General features: G+C 47.6%; 1 protein-coding gene across 1 annotated transcript in view; it reads left to right on the top strand.

Moving 5' to 3' along the window:
• Window positions 1-340: 340 nt before the first annotated feature.
• The window catches only part of klhl30 (kelch-like family member 30), a 46981-nt gene continuing 19454 nt past the window's right edge, over window positions 341-27867 (top strand). The window contains exons 1-3 of the mRNA XM_038817173.1: window positions 341-502; window positions 7190-8033; window positions 26578-26740. Coding sequence (XP_038673101.1) covers window positions 7260-8033; window positions 26578-26740 — 937 coding nt within the window. The 5' untranslated portion in view covers window positions 341-502; window positions 7190-7259. The remainder of the gene's footprint in view (window positions 503-7189; window positions 8034-26577; window positions 26741-27867) is intronic.

The raw sequence follows: 27867 nt of genomic DNA, 5'->3' as shown, positions 1-27867 counted from the left end.
TCCTGCATCAGTTTGTTTTCCAGAGCTCCTGCTCCTTATTGCTATCCAGTGACATATATGTGGGTGCGAGCTGCACAGAGAATTAAGATTGACTGTTTCCCCTGAATATTGAGTGGAATGAAGGGCAGTCAGCAGCTGAGAGGACAAGAGGCGAATCTGGCAAAGTAAAACTCCATTTGTCTCTATTTGCCACAGTATATGCCACAATAAGTGGCTGGAGAGGCTATCTGCCGGGGTGAAATTATATTCCTTGACTGCAGTGTTGCTTTAATAACAGGTGGCTGGAGGAGAAGGCAGATAGCCAGGGCAGTGCTGTGTTCCCAGAGTGGATAAATATAGCTCCACAGAGAAGGAGTATAACAGCTTATGTGAAGACACAAAACCCATACTAGAGCCCTGAGCTCAGTTCCTGTACAAGTCTTCTGCGTTATTTGAAGTCAAGTCTTTAATTCGTTGGTGAATTGTGGTTTTTAAGATTAACAGGAGCCAATTGAAGTGCTGGGTAAGTTTGAAGCATTGTGTTCAAATGGAGACAGGAAGATTTAGAAGGTTAAAGAGTCACCCTGGTCTCTGCTAACCGTGAGAGATAGCAAACAAAAATCCAGCTGCTCGTTTATAGAGCAGAATATTTCAGAAGTGTTGTCAGCCTTCACCATTGTGTGACTAAAGGTACAGAGTATGAGCAGCAGGTTAATGTCAAATACCAACTAGGCCTAAATGTTATGCTGGTATTTCCCCTCCCCCTGCCCTTTAGGATCTTGTTTCCATTGACTCTGTTCTCTTTGTAATTTGCTTTGAATCACATGCATATATGAAACTGGCTGCCATGAGAGGGGCTGGGGCAGGGCATACTCTGTGTCAGGACGCTGTGTGATTTAGGGCACTCTGGGTGTCAGGGAACACTCTCTATGTGACAGGTGATGTGTTCGGTACTCTGGATCCGTGGAGACTGCGTTTACCTCAGCAGACTGGTCTATATTATGACATCCCTCCTTTTATAAAAAAAAATGTATGATTGTGGCAATAAATAATGTGTGGTGAGAATGTTCCTAACTACGTGTGGAGTGCGAAGACATATTTACAAGACTATGTACATACGAACTAAGCTATTTACATGGGAAGGTATCTGGTGCAGATCAACATTATATACAAACCAGGGAAATGATCAAACAAAGCAACAAAACAATTCAGAGAGTCCATAAATTCAAAAAGTTTCTAAATTTAGTCTCTGAGGTGGGCGACAAATCCTGGTTGACCACCTCAAGGGTGGGTCGAGAGCCACCATTTCAGGAGCGGGCTGGACTGCGTCAGAGTCAGGGGGAGGCAGATCGACAGGGAGCTCTGCAAAGTCCATGGTGGGGTTGTCATGACGGCGTGGCGAGACCTGAAGATCACGTGGCGAGCGTGGAACGAGACGAAGGGCATGTCGATTGCGGCGCAGAAGAGATCCATCCGGTAGACGAACCAGGAACGAGCGGGGGGCCACTTGTCGGAGGACAACAGCGGTTGCATCCCAGCCACCATCCGGAAGATGGATGCGGACGTTGTCATCGGGAGCCAGAGCAGGGAGATCAGCTGCACGGGAGTCATGAGCAGCCTTGTGCTGTGCACGTGACAGCTGCATCCGGCGAAGGACCGGAACGTGGACGAGGTCTGGGACATGGATGGACGACACCGTCGTCCTCAGCGTGCGATTCATGAGTAGTTGGGCTGGCGACTGGCCAGTGGACAGTGGGGCGGAGCGATGGGCCAGCAAGGCAAGGTAAAAATCAGACCCAGCATCGGCAGCCTTGCATAGGAGCCTTTTGACGATATGCACTCCCATCTCTGCTTTGCCGTTGGATTGGGGGTACAGGGGACATTACATGGGCAAAATTGTACCGATTGGCAAAGTTGGACCATTCTTGGCTGGCGAAGCAGGGGTCATTGTCGGACATAACTGTGAGCGGGATGCCGTGTCGAGCAAAGGTTTCTTTACATGCACGAATGACTGCAGACAAGGTGAGGTCGTGCAACCGTATCACCTCCGGGTAATTCGAAAAGTAGTCCACGATTAGGACATAGTCTCTACCCAGCGCATAGAACAGGTCAGTGCCCACTTTGGTCCAGGGTGACGTGACCAACTCATGGGGCTGCAGGGTTTCATGTGGTTGTGCCGGCTGGATTCGCTGACAAGTGGGGCAGTTGAGCACGGTGTTGGCTATGTCCTCATTAATGCCGGGCCAGTACACTGCCTCTCGGGCCTGTCGGCGGCACTTCTCCACTCCAAGTTGCCCTCGTGTAGCTGTTCCAGGACGAGCTGGTGCATGCTATGCGGGATGACAATACGGTCCAGTTTTAGAAGAACCCCGTCTACTACCGCCAGATCATCTCTGACATAGAATTGAGGGCATTGGCCCTTGAGCCACCCGTCCGTTAGGTGGAGCATGACACGCTGTAGCAAGGAGTCAGCAGCCGTCTCGCGACGAATTTGGATGAGGCGTTCATCCGAGACAGGTAGATTGGAGGCCTCGAATGCCACATGGGCATCAACCTGGCAGACAAATCCCGCTGGGTCATGTGGAGTGATGACTGACCTGGAGAGAGCATCAGCAACGATGAGCTCCTTGCCCGGGGTGTATACCAGCCGGAAGTTGTATCGCCTGAGCTTGATTAACGTGCTCCTGTGGGGTGGTGGACCATATGATTATGTCATCGACATAGACGCGAACGCCTTCAATACCTTCCATCTTCTGTTCCATAATCCTATTCTTCATGGCCCTCACAAAACTTTCACTGTGGGTCGACACTATCCTAAATAGTCTATGCACTCAGCACATGGTGAAGATCTGAGCTACAAGCTCTGAGCTCTGTCCTTCTTAGAGGCTGCAGCCCGAATGAGCGGGAAAACTAGTGCCCTCTGTCTTTATAATCTTTCTAACCTCCAAAGTCTTCATGTCAAACCAGCCATCCTGCCATCAGCCTGCCAGCTATTAGATTATAATGGCAATGCCATTGCTGCCAGTGGCTCATGCCAATTTGAAGTGATGCACAGGTCACGCAAAGCCATCCTTCCCTTTGAAATTGTGGGATCCTCGAAAGCCTCCCTGCTTGGCGCGCAGGCATGAAAGATGTTGAACCTAGTTCAGAGGGTTCACTCTCTCTCTCCTGCTGACGCCTTTCAGGACACTGATTTTAGGGCGCAGCTCGACGCCATTATCAACGAATACCACACGTCTTCGAGGGCATGGGCACACTCCCGTACACCTAGAAGATCTTATTGAAACCGAATGCCACGCCTGTGGTGCACGCACCTCGCAGGGTCCCAGCACCCCTTAAGAACCACCTCAAGCAGCAGCTGCAGGACCTCCAGGACCAAGGAGTGATTTCCAGAGTCACGGAACCGACCGACTGGGTCAGCTCCATGGTATGCGTAAAACAAACCTTCCGGCGAACTGAGAATATGCATTGATCCCAAGGACCTCAACTGCAATATTATGAGAGAGCACTATCCCATTCCAAAGCGCGAAGAACTCACCTGTGAGATGGCTCGCGCCAAGCTCTTTACCAAACTCGACGCCTCAAAGGGATTCTGGCAAATCCAGTGCAATGAATCCAGCAGGAAACTCTGCACGTTCAATACCCCTTTTGGCAGGTATTGCTACAACAGGATGCCGTTTGGGATCATTCCTGCATCAGAAGTGTTCCATAGGATTATGGAACAGATGATGGAAGGTATTGAAGGCGTTCGCCTCTATGTCGATGACATAATCATCTGGTCCACCACCACGCAGAAGCATGTTAATCGCCTCCAGCGCGTAATCAGACGAATACATGAGCATGGCCTCCGCCTCAACAGGGCCAAATGCTCCTCTGGTCAGACAGAAATTAAATTCCTTGGGGACCACATCTCCCAGTTGGGTGTGCAGCCGGATGTGGACAAGGTAGCTGCCATCAAAGCTATGAAGGCACCGGAGGACAAGAAGGTGGTCCTTCGCTTTTTGGGCATGGTCAACTTCTTAGGGAAATTCATCCCTAACCTCGCCTCTCACACCACGGCTCTCAGAAACCTGGTCAGGAAGACGACAGACTTCCAATGGCTCCCTGCCCACGAACACAAATGGAGGGAACTCAAGGCAAAACTGACCACGGCCCCGCTCTTAGCTTTTTTTTGATCCAGCCAAGGAGACCAAAATTTCTACCGATGCCAGTCAATCTGGCATTGGAGCAGTGCTCCTTCAACGTGATGAAGCCTCGTCATGGATCCCCGTTGCGTATGCGTCACGTGCGATGACCCCCACTGAGCAGCGCTATGCGCAGATCGAAAAGGAGTGCCTGGGCCTTCTGACTGGTGTTGTTAAATTCCACGATTATGTCTACGGCCTCCCTCAGTTCACCGTCAAGACAGACCAACGCCGGCTGGTCAATATCATACAAAAAGACCTGAACGACATGACTCCTCGCCTCCAGCATATTCTTCTCAAGCGATACAATTCTAAAACTGGACCGCATTGTCATCCCGCACAGCATGCGCCAGCTCATCCTTGAACAGCTACACGAGGGCCAGCTGGGAGTGGAGAAGTGCCGCCGACAGGCCCGAGAGGCAGTGTATTGGCCTGGGATTAACGAGGACATAGCCAACACCGTGCTCAACTGCCCCACTTGTCAGCGATTCCAGCCGGCACAACCACATGAAACCCTGCAGCCCCATGAGTTGGTCACGTCACCCTGGACCAAGGTGGGCACTGACCTGTTCCATGCGCTTGGTCGAGACTACGTCCTCATCGTGGACTACTTCTCGAATTACCCGGAAGTGATAAGGTTGCAAGACCTCACCTCGTCTGCAGTCATTCGAGGCTGTTTAGCACAGAGCTAAATCGCTGGCTTTGAAAGCAGACCAAGCAGGCCAGCAGCACGGTTCGATTCCCGTAACAGCCTCCCCGAACAGGCGCTGGAATGTGGCGACTAGGGGCTTTTAACAGTAACAGAAGCCTACTCGTGACAATAAGCGATTTTCATTTAATTTTTTTCATTTTCGTGCATGTAAGGAAACATTTGCTCGACACGGCATCCCGCTCACGGTCGTGTCCGACAATGACCCCTGCTTCGCCAGCCAAGAGTGGTCCAACTTTGCCAGGCAGTACAATTTTGCACATGTCACATCCAGTCCCCTGCACCCCCAATCCAACGGCAAAGCAGGAAAGGGAGTACATATCGTCAAAAGGCTCCTAAGCAAGGCAGCCGATGCTAGTTCTGATTTCTACCTTGCCTTTCTGACCTACCGCTCCGCCCCCTTGTCCACTGGCCAGTCGCCAGCCCAACTACTCATGAATCGCACGCTGCGGACAACGGTGCCGTCCATCCATGTCCCAGACCTCGACCACGTTCCGGTCCTTCGCCGGATGCAGCTGTCTCGTGCCCAGCACAAGGCTGCTCATGACTCCCGTGCAGCTGATCTCCCTGCTCTGGCTCCCGATGACAATGTCCGCATCCATCTTCCGGATGGTGGTGGCTGGTCTGCAACCGCTGTAGTCCTCCGACAAGTGGCCTCCCGCTCATTCCTGGTTCGTCTACCGGATGGATCTCTTCTGCGATGCAATCGGCGTGCACTTCGTCTCATCCCACGCTCGCCACGTGATCTTCAGGTCCTGCCTCGCTATCATGACAACCCCGCCATGGACTTTGCAGAGCTCCCTGTCGATCTGCCTCCCCCTGACTCTGACGCAGTCCAGCCCGCTCCTGAACCGGCGGCTCTCGACCCACCCTTGAGGCGGTCAACCAGAATCTGTCGCCCACCTCAGAGACTAAATTTAGGAACTTTTCGAATTTATGGACTCTCTGAATTGTTTTGTTGCTTTGGTTGATCGATTCCCTGGTTTGTATATAATGTTGCTCTAGTTACTACTTTGGTGCATACTGTTGATCTGCACTAGACACCTTCCCATGTAAATTGCTTAGTTTTTATGTACATAGTCTTGTAAATATGCCTTCACACTCCACATGTAGTTTGGAACATTCTCACCACACATTATTTATTACCACAACCAGACATTTTTTTATAAAAGGAGGGATGTCATAATATACACATCAGTATATAATGGTGCAGAGACATACTGATTGACATACTGCAAGACCAATCAACACACACAACGCAGCAGCCAATCAGCAGTTAGAGCACACTCACTATAAAGACAGAGGGCACTAGTTTTCCCGTTCATTCGGGATGCAGCCTCTAAGAAGGACAGAGCTCACAGCTTGTAGCACAGATCTTTACCATGTGCTGAGAGTGTAGACTGGTTAGGATAGGCATAGGTCTTCAGTTTAATCTAACATAGTGTCGACCCACAGTGAAAGTACGTTCAACAGTTTCTAGCTTAATAAAACAGTGTTGTACTATTTCAAGTGTTGGTAGCCTGTATGTGTTACTGCTGAGGTAAACGCAGTCTCCACAGATCCAGAGTACCCAACACATCAGAGCCTGAATCTGTACTCACCCAACATGCCTTGTCTAATTGGGGCGACTTGACACTTATAAATAGGAACTCTGGCTGTTTTGTCGCTCTCTAGTCTGGGTCTAAATATAAAAGAAAAACTTGCAGTTATGCAGTAACTTTCATGACCAGTGGAGATCCTCAAACTACTTTACAGCCAACAAAGTTTTATGGGGTAAATCATTGTTATAATGGAGCATTGTCAGTTAAATTGCTCACAGCCCTCACTCAAAAATACCAATGTGATAATTAGCAGGTAACTTTTCTATGTTGGTCAACGGATAAATATTCCCTATGGACAACTTGTCTGCTGTTAGAAACATGGAAAATAGGAGTAGGCCACATGAGCCTGTTCGACCATTCTTTACGATCATGGTTGATCATTAATTTAGTGCAATGGAATCTTTTAAATTCACCTGAGAGGGTAGGTGGGGCCTTGGTTTAAATGTCTCAACTGAAAGACAGCACCATCAGTATTGCATTGCACAGTTAGCTTAGATTTTATACTGAAATCCCTGGAGTGGGACTCGAACCCAAATCCTTCTGACTTAGAGTAAAGAGTGCTTCCAGCTGAGCCACCGCTGTACTGTCCTAAATGCTGCCCCGGCTGAAATTTAACTGAGTGCAGGCAGAACTTGGGACCTCTGCTCAGTTACCCAGCAAATAGACAAAACTTGGGAAATTCAATCCGTAAAATTCACTTCTCTGCTTCTGTCCAGGGTCAACTTTGCAATCGATTGCTCCCATGAGTCTCTGAAAAGCAACGGACTTCCCAAAACAGCCCGCGCAATGGTGCGGAATGTGGACGACTTTGACTTCTGCCTCCCATCTCACCCTCAGAGTCTGCTGGAGGGTCTCCGAAACCTCCGCTCCAATCCCAAACTCTCCGATGTCACCCTGCTGGTGGGCGGCCAGGAGTTTCTCTGTCACCGGAGCGTCCTGGCACTTTGCAGCGTCTACTTCCATGCCATGTTCACGGGGGACTTTGTCGAGAGCATCTCGGCGCGGGTGGAGGTGAAGGAGGTGGATCCCGCGGGGATGGAGACGCTGCTTGACTTTGCCTACACGGGGAAGCTGACCATCAACCAGCAGAACGTGGAGACCCTCACTCAGACTGCCACCCTGCTGCAGTTCAGCACTGTCCAGAAGGTGTGCAGCCGCTATCTCCAGCAGCAGATTGACCCCACAAACTGCCTGGGGATCTACGAGTTCGGGGAACTCCACAGCTGTCCAGAGGTCATAGCCAAAGCACGTTCCTTTCTCCTGGAGAACTTTGAGGCAGTGTCCCAAAGTGAAGAGTTCCTGTTGCTGGACAATGAGCGGCTCCTGGGCTACCTTGGTGCAGAGCTGTTGCAGGTCCAAGAGGAGCAGATCCTGGTCCAGGCTCTCCTCAGGTGGATACGATACGATGAGGCGGAAAGGAGCTGCTTCCTTCCTGAGCTCTTTGAGCTGATTCACCTTCCATTGTTGTCCGTGGAGTATCTGAGAGACCAGCTCTTGCCTGACAAACTCATTCAAGGATGTGAACACTGCAGAAAACAGATCGAGGGATTTCACAGCAAGGTATGGGCTAGTGAGCACTGTGCTTATCCATCCAATTATCTGTTTAATGCTGTATACTTCCTAATTAAAGCCAGAAGGACCAATAGTTTGAAGAAGTGCTGGTTTATATGTAGAATACTGGACTATTCCAAAGCTTTGATGCTTGAAATCCGGCTTCCACCCTCCATTAATTCTAGCTTATCCAAAAGCCTGCTGCAAGAACCCTGTGCTGACTGACCTACATTAGCTCCCTGTCTAGGATCACCTCGATCTTGAAACTCAGTCTTATTTCCATAGCCCTTCATAGCCTGGTCCCTCCCCATCTCTGCAAACACCCCCAGCTTTACCACCCTCTCAACATTCATCTAATTCTGGTCTGTTGACATCTCCGATTTTAATTGCTCTATCGTTGTTGGCTGTGCCGTCAGCTGCCGGAGTCGTAAGCTCAGGGATTCCTTCATTTTATAAGGCAATGAAGGAGTGCGCACTGAGTAATTCAAAGAAATTTAGTTTATTTACAATCACCATGACAGACATCACATGGTAGATCATAACTGGGTCTGCCTTGCCGGTGCCTAACAGGCCAGCTTTATATACCCTACAATTGTACATTCTGTAGAGGTCCTCCGTCCCCGTAACGCGGGAGCACGTATTCTGCAAGGCTCATGCGGAAGTTAATTGTTCCCACCCCGTACGATACTTGCAGGTTCCAATACCTCACTAAACCTGTCTGACTCTCTCTTGTCCCCTACTTTGCTGTTTAAAATATAGCCCCCTGACCAAGCTGTTGGCCACCTGCCTGACATCCCCTTTCACGACTTTGTATCAAGTTTTATTCTGATAACACTCCCTCTGTACCACTGCTTTCCAAATGCAAGTTCTTGATGCACTGTCTCAAGAGAATGGCAAATTAAAATCTAATCGAGAGATTCGGATGATTTATAGAATAATGGATGCTCAGCTGTGTGTTATAGGCATTGTAATCAAGCAGAGTGGTTCGGATGGTTTATATTTGAATAACGGATAACTGGGAATGAATTCCCCGCTGGAATATGGATGGTTTTTGTGAGAAGAATGAACACCTGGGGGTTAGTCATGGACTGGAATTTAATCAAGCTGTCTTGATGGGATTTACACCCAAACACACGAGTTAGAAGCAGAAGTAGGCCTCTCAGCCCTGCCCACCTGCTCCGGCATTCAATAAGCTCACAGCTGATCCAATTTTAACATCTATTTCACATTCTTGCTGACATCCTACAGCCTTTCACCCCTTGCTTATAAAGAATCTATCTACCTCTGCCTGAAAAATTTTGTGAAACATTCACATTTTGAGAAAGACAATTCCAAAGTCTCACAGCCCTCTGGGAGAAAAATGTTTCCCTCAGCGCTGTTCTAAATGGGCAACTCCCTATTTTGAAAACAGCGACCCCCGAGTTTTCGATTCTCCTACAAGAAGAATCATTGGGGTGAATTCCTCATCCAGTCAAGTCTCCTTGGGACTTTAAATGTTGCAATCACGTCGCCTCTTACTCTTCTAAACTCTAGTGTCTTTTACCCTAGCATGTTCAACCTTTCCTCATAAGCCAACCCACCCATCCCAGGCATTAGTCTGGTAAATCTTCATTGAACTGCTTTTAATGCATTTACATCCTTCCTTAAATAAGGGGACACAGCAGTCCAGATGTGGTCTCACAATGCCCTGTACAACTGAAGCATAACCTTCCTACTGTTGCCCGGGATTCTCCGTTGCGAACCCACCCCTCTATTGTTGCTAGTGAGGACAGATAATTTGACGTTCAGCCTAATCTCCCATTCACTGTAGCAATACCGGAGAATCCCGCCCGTTGTATTCAATTCTTCTTGCAATAAATGATGATATTCTATTAGCTTTGCTAATTACTTGTTGAATCTTTTGCAATTCATGCACGAGGACACCCAGATCCCTTTGCATCTCAGAGCTCTGCAATCTCTCACCGTTTAGCTAATATGCCTCTTACTTTATTGTCACACATTACCACATGTTACTCCATTTGCCAGATCTTTGCCCAGTCACCTAACCGACATATATACTTTTGTAGCCTTCAATGTCCTTGTCACAACTTTCTTTCCTACCTAGCCTTGTGTCAGCAGCAAATTTAGCAAACATATCTTCATTCCCTTCATCCACTAAAATGTTTATATTTGTTGTAAAGAGTTGATGCCCCAGCACGGAGCCTTGTGACACACCATTTGTCACATCCTGCCAAGCAGTAAATGAGAAATCTATGCCTACTCACTGTTTCCTGTTCACTGGCCAATATGTTACCCTCTTTGATTTTCTGAAATAACCTTTAAGAAGACACCTTATCAAATGCTTTCTGGAAATTTGGAAGGGGGGGGGCAATGGGAAGCAGCATGCCATCAATGCGAGGGGTGGCGGGGGGGAGTGTCCCAATGCCCCTGAGTTGGGGGGGGGTCTTTAATTTTAATCTCTGTGAAGCCGGCCGCGCCGATGTGTTTAGGGCCCGCAACTCACAATGACGGTACAAGACATGAAAATCACTTATTGTCACGAGTAGGTTTCAATGAAGTTACTGTGAAAAGCTCCCAGTCGCCACATTCCGGCGCCTGTCCGGGGAGGCTGGTACGGGAATCGAACCGTTCTACTGGCCTGCTTTCAAAGCCAGCGATTTAGCCCAGTGATCTAAACCAGCCCCAGGCAATGTATGGGAAGATCTTGTTGAGATACCTACCTGTTTCTCTGGAACAAGCCGGTTTTCTGACTGAACCTGACACATAGCCACTTTTTGGGACAATCCCACCCAGCACCTTAATAATAGTTTTTACCATTTTCCCTGTGGCAGATGTTCAGCTAGTTTCTTGCTTTCTGTCTCCCTCCCTTTTTGAATAAGGAGTAACACTCACTATTTTCCAATCTAATGGAACCGTGCCTGAATCTAGGGAAGTTTGGAAAATTAAAACCAATGCATCAATTGTCTCATGAGCCACTTCTTGTAACATCCTCGGATGAAGTCCCATCAGGATCCAGGGATTTGTCAGCCCATATGCCACTCCAGAAATTTTCCAAGTACCACTCCCCTGGTGACTGAAATTTTCCTGACTTCTGGGATGTTACTTGTATCCTCTATAGTGAAAACCAATTCAAAATAATTTAATTCAATTTATCTGCTACTTGATTACCATTATTAATTCCCCGGATTCACTTTCTCTTGGAGATTGAAATTTTGTTCTGAGAGCTTTGGATGACACCTTAACTGCAACATTTGATTTCTTCCTGTAGTTACTGTCTGCTTTTTAAAAAATATTATTATAGTGCTTTAGCTGATGTGTAACCTTATACTGTGTTCAGTGAGAGGCAGGACAGAACAGTGTGTGCTATTCAAATACTGGGAATATTGCATAATATGCTGTAAGTATCTTGAAATCATATATGTGCATTCACAACACATGACTAGCTGGATGTTTATATGGTAAATCATTAGGCTAAGAACAAAACTAAGAGAACAAGCGTCGTACACATTTAACCAGCAGCCAGAGCAGATCTACGCAAAGACAGAAGTGTATCTCTATGTAAGATGGATTTACTCAAATTTTGGATAGGATACTGGAGGAAAAGAGACACGATTGTGAGGTGATGCTCCCAACCAACTCAACCACATGACCTAAGATTTCCTTCACCAACTCCTGCTGGCTCCACCTACCTGCTAAATGCACAAGTCTAGGGATGGGGGCCAGTTACGGCTAAAACTCCCACCTCTCTGCCATTGATTCCTTGTGCCTGGGACTGCTGGTTGGACCCTGACAATAGACCTGGTGAGAATGGACCCACGATTATCAATTGGAGGGAGAAGGTCCAATGGAGGCCTCCTCACCTCTGATTGTTTATCTGCTGAAGGCCTCAGTCTTGGCTGAGATTTCATTCATTGTCTTGGGTCAATATTTAGGAGGCCTTGACGCGGATTATAATCCTAGTCCTTTGCTGGGACTATATCAGATCAGACATACACCTTGGATGATCACTCTCACTGAAGGTTGAGAAAGACAGACCTCACAGATGCTTAAATGGCTCTGAAGAACTGATCTAACTCTTCGGTTTTAAAAAATATTTGTATTCTCCTCCCTTTTCACATTTTCTCCCAAATTTACATCCAACAATAAACAATAATCAGAAATGAATGCAATGTCAATCCCCATATCGATAACAACGATCCCATCCTCCCATCAAACCCCCAAACATTAGCCCGCATGTTAACACAAACAAATGACATAAAGGAATCAGGAATCACCCACAGTCACCATTAACACAGACAGTCCCCCTCTCCCAACCCTCCCAGCCCCACCCCCCCACCCCCCTCCCCTCCCAATGTTCGACGTAATCCAATTCTCGAAAGTGAATAATGAATAACCCATGAATTGTAGAATCCCTCCATCCTTCCCCTCAGTTCAAATTTGACCTTTTCAAGCGTCAAGAATTCCAGCAGGTACCCCCCCCCCCCCCCCCCCAACCGCCACGCCAGGGCACAGGGTGGAGAGGTTGATCTCCACCCTAACAGGATCCGCCTTTGGGATCAACGAGGCGAAGGCTACAACATCTGCCTCCACACTCGTTTCCAACCCCGGCTGGTCTGACGCCCCGAATATGGCCTCCTGAGGGCCCGGGTCCAGTTTCACGTGCACCACTTTAGAAATTCTGATCTAACTCTTTTTGAATGAAAGGAAACACCAGAGAATATTGCCATCCTTCAGGTAGCCTTTTTAACAAGTTTTAGCCAGATTACAACAAATCATCTATGTAAATTGTGAACAATTGTGGACCCAACACTGATCCCTGAGGGACACCACTAGCTACTGATTGCCAACCAGAGAAACACCCATTTATCCCCACTCTTTGCTTTCTATTAATTAACCAATCCTCTATCCATGCTACTACTTTACCCTTAATGCCATGCATCTTTATCTTATGCAGCAACCTTTGTGTGGCACCTTGTCAAAGGCTTTCTGGAAATCCAGATATACCACATCCATTGGCTCCCCATTGTCTACAGCCTTGGCAATGTCCTCAAAGAATTCCACTAAATTAGTTAGGCATGACCTGCCCTTTATGAACCCATGCTGCGTCTGCCCAATGGGACAATTTCCATCCAGATGCCTCGCTATTTCTGCCTTGATGATAGATTCCAGCATCTTCCCTACTACCGAAGTTAAGCTCGCTGGCCTATAATTGCCCGCTTTCTGCCTACCTCCTTTTTTAAACAGTGGTGTCACGTTTGCTAATTTCCAATCTGCCAGGACCACCCCAGAGTCTAGTGAATTTTGGTAAATTATCACTCGTGCGTTTGCTATTTCCCTATCCATCTCTTTTAGCACTCTGGGATGCATTCCATCAAGGCCAGGAGACTTGCCTACCTTTAGCCCCATTAGCTTACCCATCACTACCTCCTTAGTGATAACAATCCTCTCAAGGTCCTCACCTGTCATAGCCTTATTTCTAATAGTCACTGGTATGTTATTTTTGTCTTCCACTGTGAAGACCGAACCAAAAACCTGTTCAGTTCCTCAGCTATTTCCTCACCTGCCATTATTAAATCTCCCTTCTCATCCTCTAAAGGACCAATATTTACCTTAACCACTCTTTTTTGTTTTATATATTTGTAGAAACTTTTACTGTCTGTTTTTATATTCTGAGCAAGTTTACTCTCATAATTTATTTTACTCTTTATTGCTTTTTTAGTCGGTTTCAGTTGCCCCTAAAGATTTCCCAGTCCTCTAGTCTCCCACCAATCTTTGCCACTTTGTATGCTTTTTCATTCAATTTCATACTCTCCCTTATTTCCTGAGATATCCACGGTCGATTTTCCCTCTTTCTACCGTCCTTCCTTTTTGTTGGTATAAACCTTTGCTGAGCACTGTGAAAAATCGCTTGGAAGGTTCTCCACTGTTTCACCATAAAGTCTTTGCTCCCAGTCTACCTTAGCTAGTTCTTCTCTCATCCCATTGTAATCTCCTTTGTTTAAGCACAAAACACTAGTATTTGATTTTACCTTCTCACCCTCCATCTGTATTTTAAATTCCACCATATTGTGATTGCTCCTTCCGAGAGGATCCCTAACGATGAGATCATTAATCAATCCTGTCTTATTACACACAACCAGATCTAGAACCGCTTGTTCTCTCATTGGTTCCATTACATACTGTTCTAGGCAACTGTCGCGGATACATTCTATAAATGCCTCCTCAAGGCTGCCTTGACGGACCTGGTTAAACCAATCCACATGAGGCAGCACGATGGCCTAGTGGTTAGCACAGCTGCCTCACGGCACTGAGGTCCCAGGTTCGATCCCGGCTCTTGAGTCACTGTCCGTGTGGAGTTTTCACATTCTCCCCATGTCTGCGTGGGTTTCGCCCCCACAACCCAAAAATGTGCAGTAGGTGGATTGGCCACACTAAATTGCCCCCTTAATTGGAAAAAATAATTGGGTAATCTAAATTAAAAAAAAAAAAAAATCCACATGTAGATTAAAATCCCCCATAATAACTGGTGTACCATTTCTACATGCATCAGTTATTTCTTTGTTTATTGCCTGCCCCACCATAATGTTACCATTTGGTGGCCTATAGACTACTCCTATCACTGACTTTTTCTCCTTACTATTCCTGATTTCCACCCAAATGGATTCAACCTTATCCGATGTCATCTCTTACTATTGCCCGGAAATCATCCTTAAATAACAGAGCTACACCAATTAGGCAATTAACTTATGCCATGAAAAAGTGTCCAATAAGAACATTCAGCCAATTGTAAAATCTGAAAAGTAAACAGTATGGTAACATTCCTGGCATTGCTGTCTCATGGCGCTGAGGACCCAGATTCGATCCCAGCCCTGGGTCACTGTCCGTGTGAAGTTTGCACATTCTCCCCGTGTCTGCGTGGGTTTCACTCTACAACCCAAAGATGTGCAGATTAGTGGATTGGCATGCTAAATTGCCCTTTAATTGGAAAAAAAAATTATTGGGTATTCTAAATTTAAAAAAATTCAACATTCCTGGCTCTGGTCTTTATCTCCACTGAAGAATGTACAGAGATGGGTTTTCAAGTTTGGATACAGAAAACTATAGGCTGGATTCTTCCGCCCCTCCTGGCTTAAGATCGCCATGGGCGTGAAGTGGACCATATAAAGTTCCATGGGCGAAATTCTCCGACCCCCACGACGGGTGGGAGAATAGCGGGAGGGCCTTCCCGACATTTTTGCCGCCCTCCCGCTATTCTCCCCCCCCCCCCCCCGCCGAAGTCCCGACCCGAATCGCTGCCGCCGTTTTTTTTACGGCCGGCAGCGATTCTCAGCTGTTAGATGGGCCGAAGTCCCAGCCCTTTCCGCCGTTTTTACGAACGGCAAACAGACCTGGTCTGGCCGTTCGTAAACACGGCGTCACAAACTCGCTTTTTATAACCATGGCACCGATTGGCACGGCAGTACCACGGCCATGCCAAGGGTGCCATGGGCCTGCGATCGGTGGGCACCGATCGCGGGCAGCGGCCTCGATGCCCGCGCACTACTTGTCCTTCCGCCGCCCCGCAGTATCCATTCGCGGGGCGGCTGAGGGGCAACCCGGCCCGCGCATGCGCGGGTTTCGCGCAAAAACGCGATGACGTCACCCGCGCATGCGCGGGTTGGAGTCTTCCAAACTGCGCATGCGCGACTGACGTCATATGACGCGTCAGCCGGCGCTAACTCCGGCAAGCGGGCTTAACGATTTTCGTTAAGCCCGTCTTGCCGGAGCCTACGGCGTCGGGCTGCTAGCCCCGACCGGGGACCAGAATCGGTCCCCGGTCGGGAAGGGGCGCGCTGCCGTAAAACCCGCCCGGGTTTTACGGCAGCTTTACGATTTCTCCCGTTTTGGGAGAATTTCGCCCCATATATCTCAGGCAGGAAATTCCGGTCGCCGAGCGGTCATGGCCGGAGAATCCCGTCCTCTATGAGAGAGTATATTTTCTAAATTATAGAAAAGTTTATTTGAAGAACTGAGCATGCATTTCATATTTGATGGTAATCGCAACATTGACAATTCTAGGAGTGTAAAGTATATTCTTGTTTCGAATAGAGAATCCAGATTTAAACAATGTTTCCAAGAGATTCATTACATTTAAAGGAGTATTTACCTTAAATTCCTGAGAAGAAAGCTACCGCTATTTTAAAAAGAACTGCCCAGAGGATATGACACAAGCTTTTGGTGTCCATGAGCACACAATTATGTCCAGGCATGTTCATAAACTCCTGAACTTTTATCCAGCAGATGAACTCTGCTTTTAATTTTTCACCCCTACTTCATAGGAGAATCACTTGGTTGGAATTTCCACCCCCACACCGTCGCCCTGCGGAGTGTTTACCGGTGGTAGAGGTAGCTGGTCATTGGCCGACAACTGGATCTTTGGGTTCCGCTGATATCAACAGCATTTTGCGTTGTTCTCCGGTCACGTCTCTTTGATCCCAGTTTTGGTCACCTGTCTTCGTGCCTCCTTCTTTACCTCACTGTGAAATTGAGTTTGAATATGCTCACTTGTGAGCATAAACACCTTGTGATATATTTATTAATGCGCTTTATTAATGTAAGCTGTTACTGTTCGGAAGGATATTTGATCATCATGGAATAACCATTAAATGCACGATTGTTTGGACCAAAAGTGAATGGAATATAATCCATAAGTTTAGAAAGGACAAAATTGATGACACTAAGAGATAGACTGATGCAATAACCATTCCTGAATAACATTATAATCATGGATTGAGGAAGAAGACAATACCTGGATCAGTCGTCCACAAATAGACGGTGGAATTCTCAGAAAATAACTGAGGATAGTTTATATCCCAGAGTGCGAATAAAACTAAATGTCATGTCTTGCAATTTTCTCTGATAGAAAATAATTCTGAGTATCAACTTGATTAGACATTACAGAAGAAAAGTTGGGAGTTTCCTGAGAATAATTCCTGCTTTGCACCAAGTGCAGCAGAATCCCCCCTTATGTGTTTGACTAGAACCTTTGGTGAAGCCATGATGGGAAAGTGGGAGAAATTCCAAGGAAAGTTCTGGTGAAAGCGTATATGTGAGAATCTTAGGCCCTGCTACAAAAGGGAAGGTGGGAAGGGAGTGGGAGAGCATGTTTGAGGAGGGGGGATCCTGGACCAGCAGAGGTCTGAATTGAATGATATGACCTTATTATCATGTTTTAAATTTCATTTTCCATCCAGCAGGCAGTCAGTGTGTAATTTCAGTGGGTAGAAGGCCGTATCCGAGACAGTTGGAATGATCCCCCGGCAACCTGCAAAGTTCAGGGACTGATGATAAGGGGTCAGACTGGCAATCAGAAAGAATAGGGGGCTCTGGGAGAGATTGTGGGCGAAATTCTCCGCCCCCCACGACGGGTGGGAGAATAGCGGGAGGGCCTTCCCGACATTTTTGCCGCCCTCCCGCTATTCTCCCCCCCCCCCGCCGAAGTCCCGACCCGAATCACTGCCGCCGTTTTTTTACGGCCGGCAGCGATTCTCAGCTGTTAGATGGGCCGAAGTCCCAGCCCTTTACGCCGTTTTTACGAACGGCAAACACACCTGGTCTTGCCGTTCGTAAAAACGGCGTGACTAACTCGTTATTAATAACCATGGCACCAGGGTGCCATGGGCCCGCGATCGGTGGGCACCAATCGCGGGCAGCGGGCCCGATGCCTGCGCACTACTTGTCCTTCCGCCGCCCCGCAGTATCCATTCGCGGGGCGGCTGAGGGGCAACCCGGCCCGCGCATGCGCGGGTTTCGCGCAAAAACGCGATGACGTCACCCGCACATGCGCGGGTTGGAGTCTTCCAAACTGCGCATACGCGGCTGACGTCATATGACGCGTCAGCCGGCGCTAACTCCAGCAAGCGGGCTTAACGATTTTCGTTAAGCCCGTCTTGCCGGAGCCTACGGCGTCGGGCTGCTAGCCCCGACCGGGGACCAGAATCGTTCCCCGGTCGGGAAGGGGCGCGCTGCCGTAAAACCCGCCCGGGTTTTACGCCAGCTTTACGATTTCTCCCGTTTTGGGAGAATCGCGCCCTGTGGGTTTAGGTTGAGGGGGAGAGCACCTGACTGTGACAAAAGACCTTCTTGCGGAGTTGAGGGGAAAACTCCGTCTTCTCTTGACCCCCAAGCAGTGCCATGAAATAGCTTGCCTACTATATCTGACTGTCCCCACCCCTCTTTAGCTGCTGGATTGCCCTTACCCTGGGAAATCCATGCATGAGATATTAATTTCAGAATACAAGGAAAGAGTCAACATTTAAATATCCTAATTATGGACTTTGCTTCTCTGGAGTGGGTGTGTGGGCTGTCCCAATATCTACCACAGTTAAAATGGAAAACGTTGCATGCGCAGTGGATTTTTGTCAGTTTTGAAAATGCAACGATTTCACATCCCCTCCCACTGCCCCGTAACTTTCCAACCCTCTGCCATTTGTTAAAGATCCCCAAGCTAGCCAGTATTCAGAGGCGAGAGTAACAATTGAACCGATCACCTCTTAAATGCGAGCATTTTAAGTGATATAATTGATTTTGAAAGTCACATTGCACCCAGCGAAAGAATATTCATGTTGGAGACTGGCTCTGTGGATATCGGTGGTTTTTCGGTATCTCATTCAAGTGCCTATCAAGAACCTGTGAGGCCAGACAGCAAATATCACATTGTGACAGCTAGTGTAAAAGAGCGAGTCTTCTCCTGATGTCCAATAATGTACACTTTCATTATTAGTCACTTAATATAATTCTGGCTGCTGCTTTGGGACCTTTGAAAGGACCTCACCTCACAGACTTGAGATATAGCTCATGTAGACCATGTCATAGCAGGCCCAGGACTACAGTGTTCACATAAAAAGTTTGTTGCGTCCTGTGACCTTGCTATTGCAGTGATGCACACAGAACTGCTGGTGACTTAATTAGAATGATGATTTATTGATGAACACATGGAATACTATATAGTTGAAGTTACTATTTGAGTTTTGTGAACTCTCCTGGAACTGCCCTATGTGTGACTGTCCTGTTGTATGCCTTACTGGCGAAAGTCGGATGTCACATGACTGATGTCTGATGCCACCAGCTGGTTGGAGGTCACATTGATATACAATGTTTCACAGGCATTTTACCACATCCCCTTTCCTTTGAAGATGTTCACATTTATATACAAAACATGATTATGTATGTACAGATTTAACTGCTCTGGTTCATATGACATGCCTGCTACATGTGTTACTTGTGTCAGCTCATTGTGCATCTCCAACAGGATCACCCTGCTGATCGTCTGGGCTCTTGGCAGCTTTCTGGAAGACTGCTGGTATTTTGTGCCTTAGCCTTTTGGCGCGATGCGTCCTGAAGGCCGGTGTCTTTGTTGGCCATCCTATGTCACCAGCTTCTTTCGTGTCTTTACACAATATTTTTTTCTACTGTGTGGTTGCGTACTCTCTTGCATCACCAGCTTCTTGCGTGTTGTTACGCAATACTTTTTTATGTTGCGGTGTTGTGTATTCTGTGGCCTGTCGGCCACATTGTCCACGTCTTATTGCTTGGTGTCATCAGTGGGACTCATGGTATCCCCCACTCTCCTTTTCTTCCTCTTTCTTGTTTTGAGAACGATTTTGTGACTGATTTTGTGACTGCTGCTCTTTATCACTTGGGTTTGGTAGCTCCTTGCCACTGTCTTGCCGCTGACCTGCGCCATGGAAGCAGCAGCTTGTGGATCGTCTGCTGAGACGTCTCATGTTGGTGTGGTTCCGAGTGACTGCGCAGTCATGGTAAAGTATGCATTTTCAATGGGTGGCTGCAGAGCCTCAAACTCTGGTGTCTGGATTGGATCCACATCCTCAACGTAGGGTGCTGTCCCTACGTCCTGTGTGTGAGCCCCAAGTGATGGCTCCTTGTCACTTGAAATTTCAATGCATAAGTCATCTGTTCTTAAAGAACCAAGTGGTGACTCATCCTCGTCTTGTAAAATAATATAGAATGACTCACCCTTGTTCTGTAATACGATATACTCACCATCCATCGTCGTAGAACTGCATATTGAAACAGCCATCTGCTCCTCTAACTCATGTGTGGGTGGAGTGGCCTCAAGTATTGGGGAGTCCACTACCGGAACCATTTCATAGGCCTGTATGTCTCTGGAAACAGTTTCTCCAGAATGGGTTATGTGTCTTATGTTATTGGTTTGTTCGCAGCTGAGTCGTTTTCATCCGAAGTGTCTGCTTCTGCAATTTCACTTTCAGTCTTTGCATACACCATTTTAGAGCTTTTCCAGTCCTGCGCAGACTGGGCGTCCGTTGTGATCACCTCATCACTCCCGTGAAACCATCTTACTAGCGTTTCATCATCGTCCTCATCTGGCTCACCCTCTGAGCCTTCACTTTCTTCATCGTATTCATGGTCTTCGTAAACATCCTCGTAGTCCTCATCATCAGAGTCAATATCATGGTACTCATCATCATCGTCTTCCGTAAAGTATAACACTGCTTGAGCAATTATGTGTTCATGCAGGAATTGACCTATTTTCAAATCAGCGGCAAGTCTTGCTGCAGAGTTTCCATCTAACACTCCATGATCTGGAACCTCAGGGGGAGTGAAGAAGTTGATAAATGAGTCATTTGGTACAGCTTTCGTAACTGTTTTACGAGTAGGCCAACCCTTATGCGACTGCTTCATTCTAAGTTTTCATTGTGACATTCTTTCCTTTATTCCAGTTGATGTAGCAGCCTGTGCACCCCGTGATTGTAAATGCGAAGAAGCCTGTCCATCAGGCCGCGACTCCATCTGGTATGTTTTTGTGAGTGCCTCATTTGTGAAGTACTCATTCGATTAAAAATTGAACTCCAGAGTGAACCTCATTGGCTCTCCGGTAGCCGAGAAATTTATGGTAGATGCTGCAGGATGGGCTCATCATGCTCCTGTATCATGTGACTGAGATTATCCTCATTCTCAAAGGCCGCTAACCAGAACTCTGCAGTCTCCTTTCGATCCTCCATCTCTGCCTCTGGTTGATCTTCCTCCACTTTCACTGTCGCTTGTATCTCATCGGATAATTGCGCCACTGTATCAATTTGCAAGTCACGGTAATCTTTTGTCGCCTCGCTGACTGGGATGTACAGCTGCTCCACTAGGTCTAGGGCCTCACATGCATCCGCCTCTAGGATAGATTTATGTTTCATGTCCACAATCGAAACTGGTACGATGCCTTTTGTTGTGTATCCATGCTTTGAGTTCACATTCCCCCAGCGTCTCAAACTCATTCCCACTGGAGTCTACCAGCAGTCTTGGTTGATTTACTGACTTTCGACGGAACCCGCAGCCTGAGGAGGTTTGCCATCACTCCCGTGTCGAACTTGCATTTTATCAGTGTGCCATTTAGCATCATTGGAATGGTCCATCTGCTTTCGACATTATCAGCTGGATCATCACTGTTGTTCCAGCTGGTCATTAAGACTTCTCTCTCTTTTGTATTCGGACTTGTCCTTGGTTGAAACTAAATTAACAAAAAATAATTCAAGCGATATCTCATAGAACATAGAACAGTACAGCACAGAACAGGCCCTTCGGCCCTCGATGTTGTGCCGAGCAATGATCACCCTACTCAAACCCACGTATCCACCCTATACCCATAACCCAACAACCCTCCTCCCTTAACCTTACTTTTAAGGACACTACGGGCAATTTAGCATGGCCAATCCACCTAACCCGCACATCTTTGGACTGTGGGAGGAAACCGGAGCGCCCGGAGGAAACCCACGCACACACGGGGAGGACGTGCAGACTCCGCACAGACAGTGACCCAGCCGGGAACCGAACCTGGGACCCTGGAGCTGTGAAGCATTTATGCTAACCACCATGCTACCGTGCTGCCCCTTATCAATTGCTTTTTTCAACCCCGTTTGAACCACTGTAGGACACGAAGAACATTGTTTCGCCAAATGATCCATACGGCCACACCTGGAACATACTTTTCCATACGCTGGATATTGCCGTGGACCATGTTGGTTGCCACATTTTTGGCATAAGATGGCGGCTCCTGTCAGCTGCTTAAAATGGCCGCTCACACTGAGACCACGTTTCTAATTAAACTGCGTCACAATGCTGACGGCGCTGACGTCTTCTTCCGTATCGGCGGCAAAATGTTTCAAACTGAGTTTACTGATTTGCTGTGCAGTCAACGGACTCGCATAGTAAATCTTAATCGCATTTTCCAATTTCAGGTCTTTTTCCCGTAACAATTTCTCACGGGGCTTATCATTCGATATGCCAAATACTATATGGTTGCGGATCATCGATGATTTTAGATCACTGACATTGCAGGACTGGGCTTTCAGCCTCAAGCTGGTTACAAAACTGCTGAAAGATTCGCTCACCTGGGGCGGCATTCTCCCCTACCCGGCGTGACGGAGGGTCCCGGAGTAGGGGAGTGGCGCCAACCACTCAGGGGTCGCGCCTCCCCAAAGGTGGGGAATTCTCCCCACCTTTGGGGACCAGCCCCGCGCCGGAGTGGTTGCCACCAGAAGACCGGCGCAAAAAACCGGCGCCCCCGGCAGCGGGGCTGGCCGAAAGGCTTTCGCCGGTCCGCGCATGCGCCGGCAGTGACGTCAGCGGCAGCTGGCCGCTGATGTCACTGCCGGCGCATGCGCGATGTGGGGTTCTCTTCCGCTTCCGCCATGGCGAAGGCCGTGGCGGGCGCGGAGGAAAATAGGGCAGCCAGGGCACTGGCCCAGAGTCTGAGCGGGGGGCCCCGATCGCGGGCCAGGCCACCGTGGGGGCACCCCCCGGTGTTCGATCGTCCCCCGCCCCCCCAGGACCCCGGGGGCCTGCTCGCGCTGCTGAGCCCGCCGTTCCAGAGGTGGTTTAAACCTCGGCAGGCGGGAGAGGCCTCCCAGCGGTGGGACTTCGGCCCATCCGGGCCGGAGAATCACCGCAGTGGCCTCTCCGATCAGAGTGGCGAGATTCCTGCCGCCGCCACTTCCCGGGTGGCGGAGAATCTCTGCCACGGCGGGGGCGGGCTTTTAGGCGCCCCCAGGCGATTCTCCGACCCTGCTGGGGGTCGGAGAATTTCGCCCCTGGTTTCTGGGTACGCGGGCGAAAAATGTATCTTTCAAATGTTTCATTTTTTTTCGGAGAGCAATGCAGATCGAAGTACTTTATCACCTCATCGTAGCTCTTGCTTTCCTCTGCGCGATCAAAAGCAAAGGTATTGTAGATTTTGATTCCTTGTGAACCTGCCACCATGAGCAGCATCGCAATGAGCCTTTCGTCAGCCTGTGCCTGCAGGCCAGGGGCTGAGACATAGAGTTTAAATTGCTGTTTGAAAACATGCCAGTTTTCGTCTATGTTACCCGAGACTTGAAGCCGGTGGGGTTCCTTTAAACCTTCCATCTCGAACTTCACTGTTTGTTGCATTGAGTCACCAATGACCATAATTCACCATGTCATTGGAGGAATCTTCTGCTGTTATCTTTAAACGGTCAACACTCCTGGTACCATGTTGTGACCTTGCCATTGCAATGATGCACACAGAACCGCTGGTGACTTAATTAGAATGATGGTTTATTGATCAACACATGGAAAGATAACAAACAGAATACTATACAGACGAAGTTGGTATTTGAATTTTGTGAACTCTCCTGGACTACCCTCTGTGTGACTGTCCTGTTGTACTCCTTACTACCAGCTGCCGAGATTCAGATGTCACATGACCGATGTCTGATGGCAGCAGCTGGTTGGAGGTCGCATTGCCAACTGTATACAATATTATTCACAGGCATATCACTACAGAGTTGTGTTCAGCTCTTCTTAGCAAATGTCAGCTAGGCTCAACTGGTGCCACTTTTGCCTCTGAGTCAGCAGGTTGTGAGGTGAATTCCCACTTGAGAACGTGAGTATAAAAGCTTACAGCTCATTATTGGAAAAATCGTCATTTGGATGAGCGACTAACCAAGGCCCACGATGGATTTAAATATCCCCTGTCACTATCTGAAGATCACCAGGGAACGATGTTGGTGTCAACATTGCTCCCAAATTATCAGGGGCCTGCACAGAGTGGATAGGGATAAACTATTCCCATATTATTCGAAGGATCGAGAATCAAAGGACGCTGATCCAAGATAATTGAAAAAAGAAGCAGTGGCGACAGGAGAAGAAGTTTTATTATGCAGGAAGTGGCTCGGATTTGGATTGCCCTACCTGAGAGGGTGATAGAGGCAGATTCAATCATGGCTTTCAAAAGAGAGTTGAATCATTATCTAAAGAGGAACGTTTTCAGGATTTGGGGGGAAAAGGCAGGGAAGTGGCAGCCAGCACAGACACAATGGGCCAAATGGCCTCCTGCCTGTAGCCAGTCTTTTATTCCGGAGACCTTGTGGCGCACCGGTAGCACCCCTACCACTGAATCACAAGCTGCGGGTTTGAGTCCAACTCCAGGACTTGTTGGACATGGAAAGAGCATTCAGTGTTGTTGAACAGGCAGATAATCAGCTTAGGGATTCTCCCACCACATCCCCTGCTATCCCTAAAGGACAAAAAAACAGTGTGGGTGTGAAGATACACAAAACAAAATTCTATCGTTCTATAATGAGGTTTTAAATATGGCTTCATACAGTCATAGAGCTTTACAGCACAGAAAGACCCTTTGGCCCATTGGGTCTGTGCCAGCCATCAAGCACCTATCTATTCTCATCCCATTTTCCAGCACTTGGTCCGTAGCCCATCCATAAACATTCACTGATAAATTTAAAATGAATAAACATAATTTCACGTTTTTATTTTTTTGGGCGATGTGAGTTTCACTAGCAAGTTCGGCATTTATTACCCATCCCGAAATGCCCCAGAAAAGGTGGTGATGATCCACCTTCTTGAATTGCTGCAGTCTGTATGGCATAGGTATACCCACAATGCTGATGGGAAGGGAGATCCAGGATTTTGACCCAGCGACAGTGAAGGAACGGCGATATAGTTCCAAGTCAGGATGTGTTGCTTGGAGGGAGTTTTGCAGGTGGGGGTGGGTGCCCTTGTTATTAGGTGGTAGAGGTTGGGGGCTTAGAAGGTACTGTCAAGTTGGCAAGTTGCTGCATCTTGTCTGTGGTACAAACTGCCACCATGTGTCGGTGATGGAAGGAGTGAATGCTTAAGGTAGTGGATAAAGTGCCAATCAAGTCGGTGCCAAATACCATTCAATGGCATTACGATCATTGAATCCCCCATTGTCAACCTCCTGAGGTTACGATTGACCATAAACTGAACTGTGCTAGTGATATAAATCCTGTGGATAGAAGAGCAGGTCAGAAGCTAGGAATCGTGTGGGGGAGAACTCACCTCCTGACTCCCCAAAGCCTGTACACCTACCTCCAAGGCACAACTCAGAAACATGATGGAATACTCCCCACTTGCCTGAATGAGCACAGCTCCAACAACACCTGAGAAGCTTTATGCCATCCAGCGCAAAACAACCAGCTTGATTGCCACCCCATGCATAAACATTCACTCCCTTCACCATCACCATACAATGGCAGCAGTGTGTATCATTTACAAGGTGCACTACAGGAAGTAACCAAGCTTCCTTGGCAGAATCTTCCAAACCCACAATTACATTCATCAAGAAAGACAAGGACAGCAGACAGATGGGAACACTGCCACCTGGGTCCTTCCCCCCCCCCCCCCCCCCCCCAATGCCACACACCATCCTGATTTGGAACTATATATTGCCATTCCTTCAAAATCGCTGCATCAAAATCCTGAAACTCCCTCCCTAACAGCACTGTGGGTGTGCCAGCAACTTGAGTACTGTGGGCAGTAGTTCTGGTCACTTCATTACTGAAAGGAGATAATTACATTAGAGACGGTACAGAGAAGATTTATGAGGATGGGGCGACTGGAAAATCACTCTTCTAAACTCCAGCCCAAACAAGCTCAGCCTGTCCAAATAACCCTCATAAGATAACCCACTCATTCCGAGTATCAATTTAGTAAACCTCTTCTGAACCACCTCCTATGTATTTAGGCCCTTCCTTAAATAAGGAGACCGAAACTGCACACAATATATGAAATGCAGTCTCACCAATACCATTTATAACTGAAGCATAACATTTTTTATGTTCAATTCCTGTCATAAGAAAGGATAGCATCCATTAGCTTTCATGATTATATGCTGTACCTGCATACTAACCTTTTGTGACTCACATACAAGAACATCTGGATCCCTCTGCACCTTGGAATTCTGCAGTCATTCTCTGTTTAATACTCTGTTTTCTTTTATTCTTCCTGCCAAAGAGAATAACTTCACATTCCCCCACATCAAACTCCATCTGCCAGATTTTTGCTCACTCACTCAACCTGTCAATATCCGTCTGCAACCTCCATGTGGCTTCTTCACAACATCCTTCCCTACCTTTCTTTGTGTCATTCTGTAATTCTACGATTCTAAGAAAGATGAGGGGATAATTCCCCAAACTTTAAAATCTGCTGTGAGTGAAATTGTCTTTGTTTTTCATCCCTGACTTTTCCTGTGCTCTGCTTTAAGACTGAGACGGAAGAAACGTTTCGGCAAAGACATGACCCTGGTCTCAAGAAGCTGCAGGAGGTCCTGGTGGTCATTGGAGGACGGGCAATGGATGATGAAGATGATGAAGATGAAGATAACGGGATCTTCTCAAGAAACGGTGCATTTTACAACATTCGAACCAGTGAGTTATACTATGATCAACAATGTGTGAGAAGATGGGACGCTATCGTGTGGTGTGTGTTAGTCACTGGGACTGAGTCCTCTGGTATATTTTGGAGTCTATTTGAACTATGTAGTATGGTGTGTTCAAACATTGAGGTCAGCTAATGTGTTGTATTCTCGACACTGGGCTTTCAATTTTATGAGCTCATCTAAGGCAGCCGACAGATCTCCAAGGCAGGACTTTCTCCCGACGGAGGGGCAGAAGTCCAGCCTTATGCCAATCAATGCTCTTTAGAACTGGCTTTCAGACTGGGCGAGGATGTGTTCCCCGAAGACATGGGGCCTAACCTCCACTGTCTTAAAAATTCAGGCCACATATTCAATTCCCTCTGGAAAGTTACTCCTGAATCTGCATCCACCAACCTTTCAGTAAATACATTCCTGATCGTAATAACACACTGTGTAAAAAGATTCATCCTCACCTTTCCCCTGGTTACAAAGCTGCCTATCGGGTTTTCAATGAAGCATCAACTGGCTATGTGTAAGTTTGCTAAATTTAATAATAATAATCACTTATTGTCACAAGTACACTTCAATTATGTTATTGTGAAAAGCCCCTAGTCACCACATTCCAGTGCCTGTTCAGGGAGGCTGGCACGGCAATTGAACCCACGCTGCTGGCCTTGTTCTGCTTTACAAGCCAGCTGTTTAGTCCACTGTGCTAGTGTTTTCCGGGATTGGAATCAGCTCGTAAAATCTAATTGTTTACTGAAGGGTTAGAGGCAAAATGGAAGATCAATAAAACTGATCTCTTTGGAGGAATTCTTTAAAGTGCTTTTGGGAAACCCATCGAGTGAACAATTCAAAAAGTGTTCAGGTCACCAGGGAGCAGTGCAAAAGGGTCCCCAGTCAAGGTTCAGGTAACCTGCAGTAATCCTCATGCTTCTGTTTTCACAGGGTGGCATGTTAGCACTGGGACTGCAGTGCTGAGGACCTGGGTTCGAATCCTGGCCCTGGGTCACTGTCCATGTGGAGTTTGCACATTCTCCCCATGTCTGCATGGGTTTCATTCCCACAGCCCAAAGATGTGTAGGTTAGGTGGATTGGCCACGCTAAATTGCCCCTTAATTGGCAAAAGGAAAAATA

Source organism: Scyliorhinus canicula, chromosome 13, assembly GCF_902713615.1.
Source record: "Scyliorhinus canicula chromosome 13, sScyCan1.1, whole genome shotgun sequence".
NCBI classification, from domain to species: domain Eukaryota; kingdom Metazoa; phylum Chordata; class Chondrichthyes; order Carcharhiniformes; family Scyliorhinidae; genus Scyliorhinus; species Scyliorhinus canicula.
Note: the sequence above shows the minus strand (reverse complement) of the source record. Positions and strands in the feature narration are given on the sequence as shown.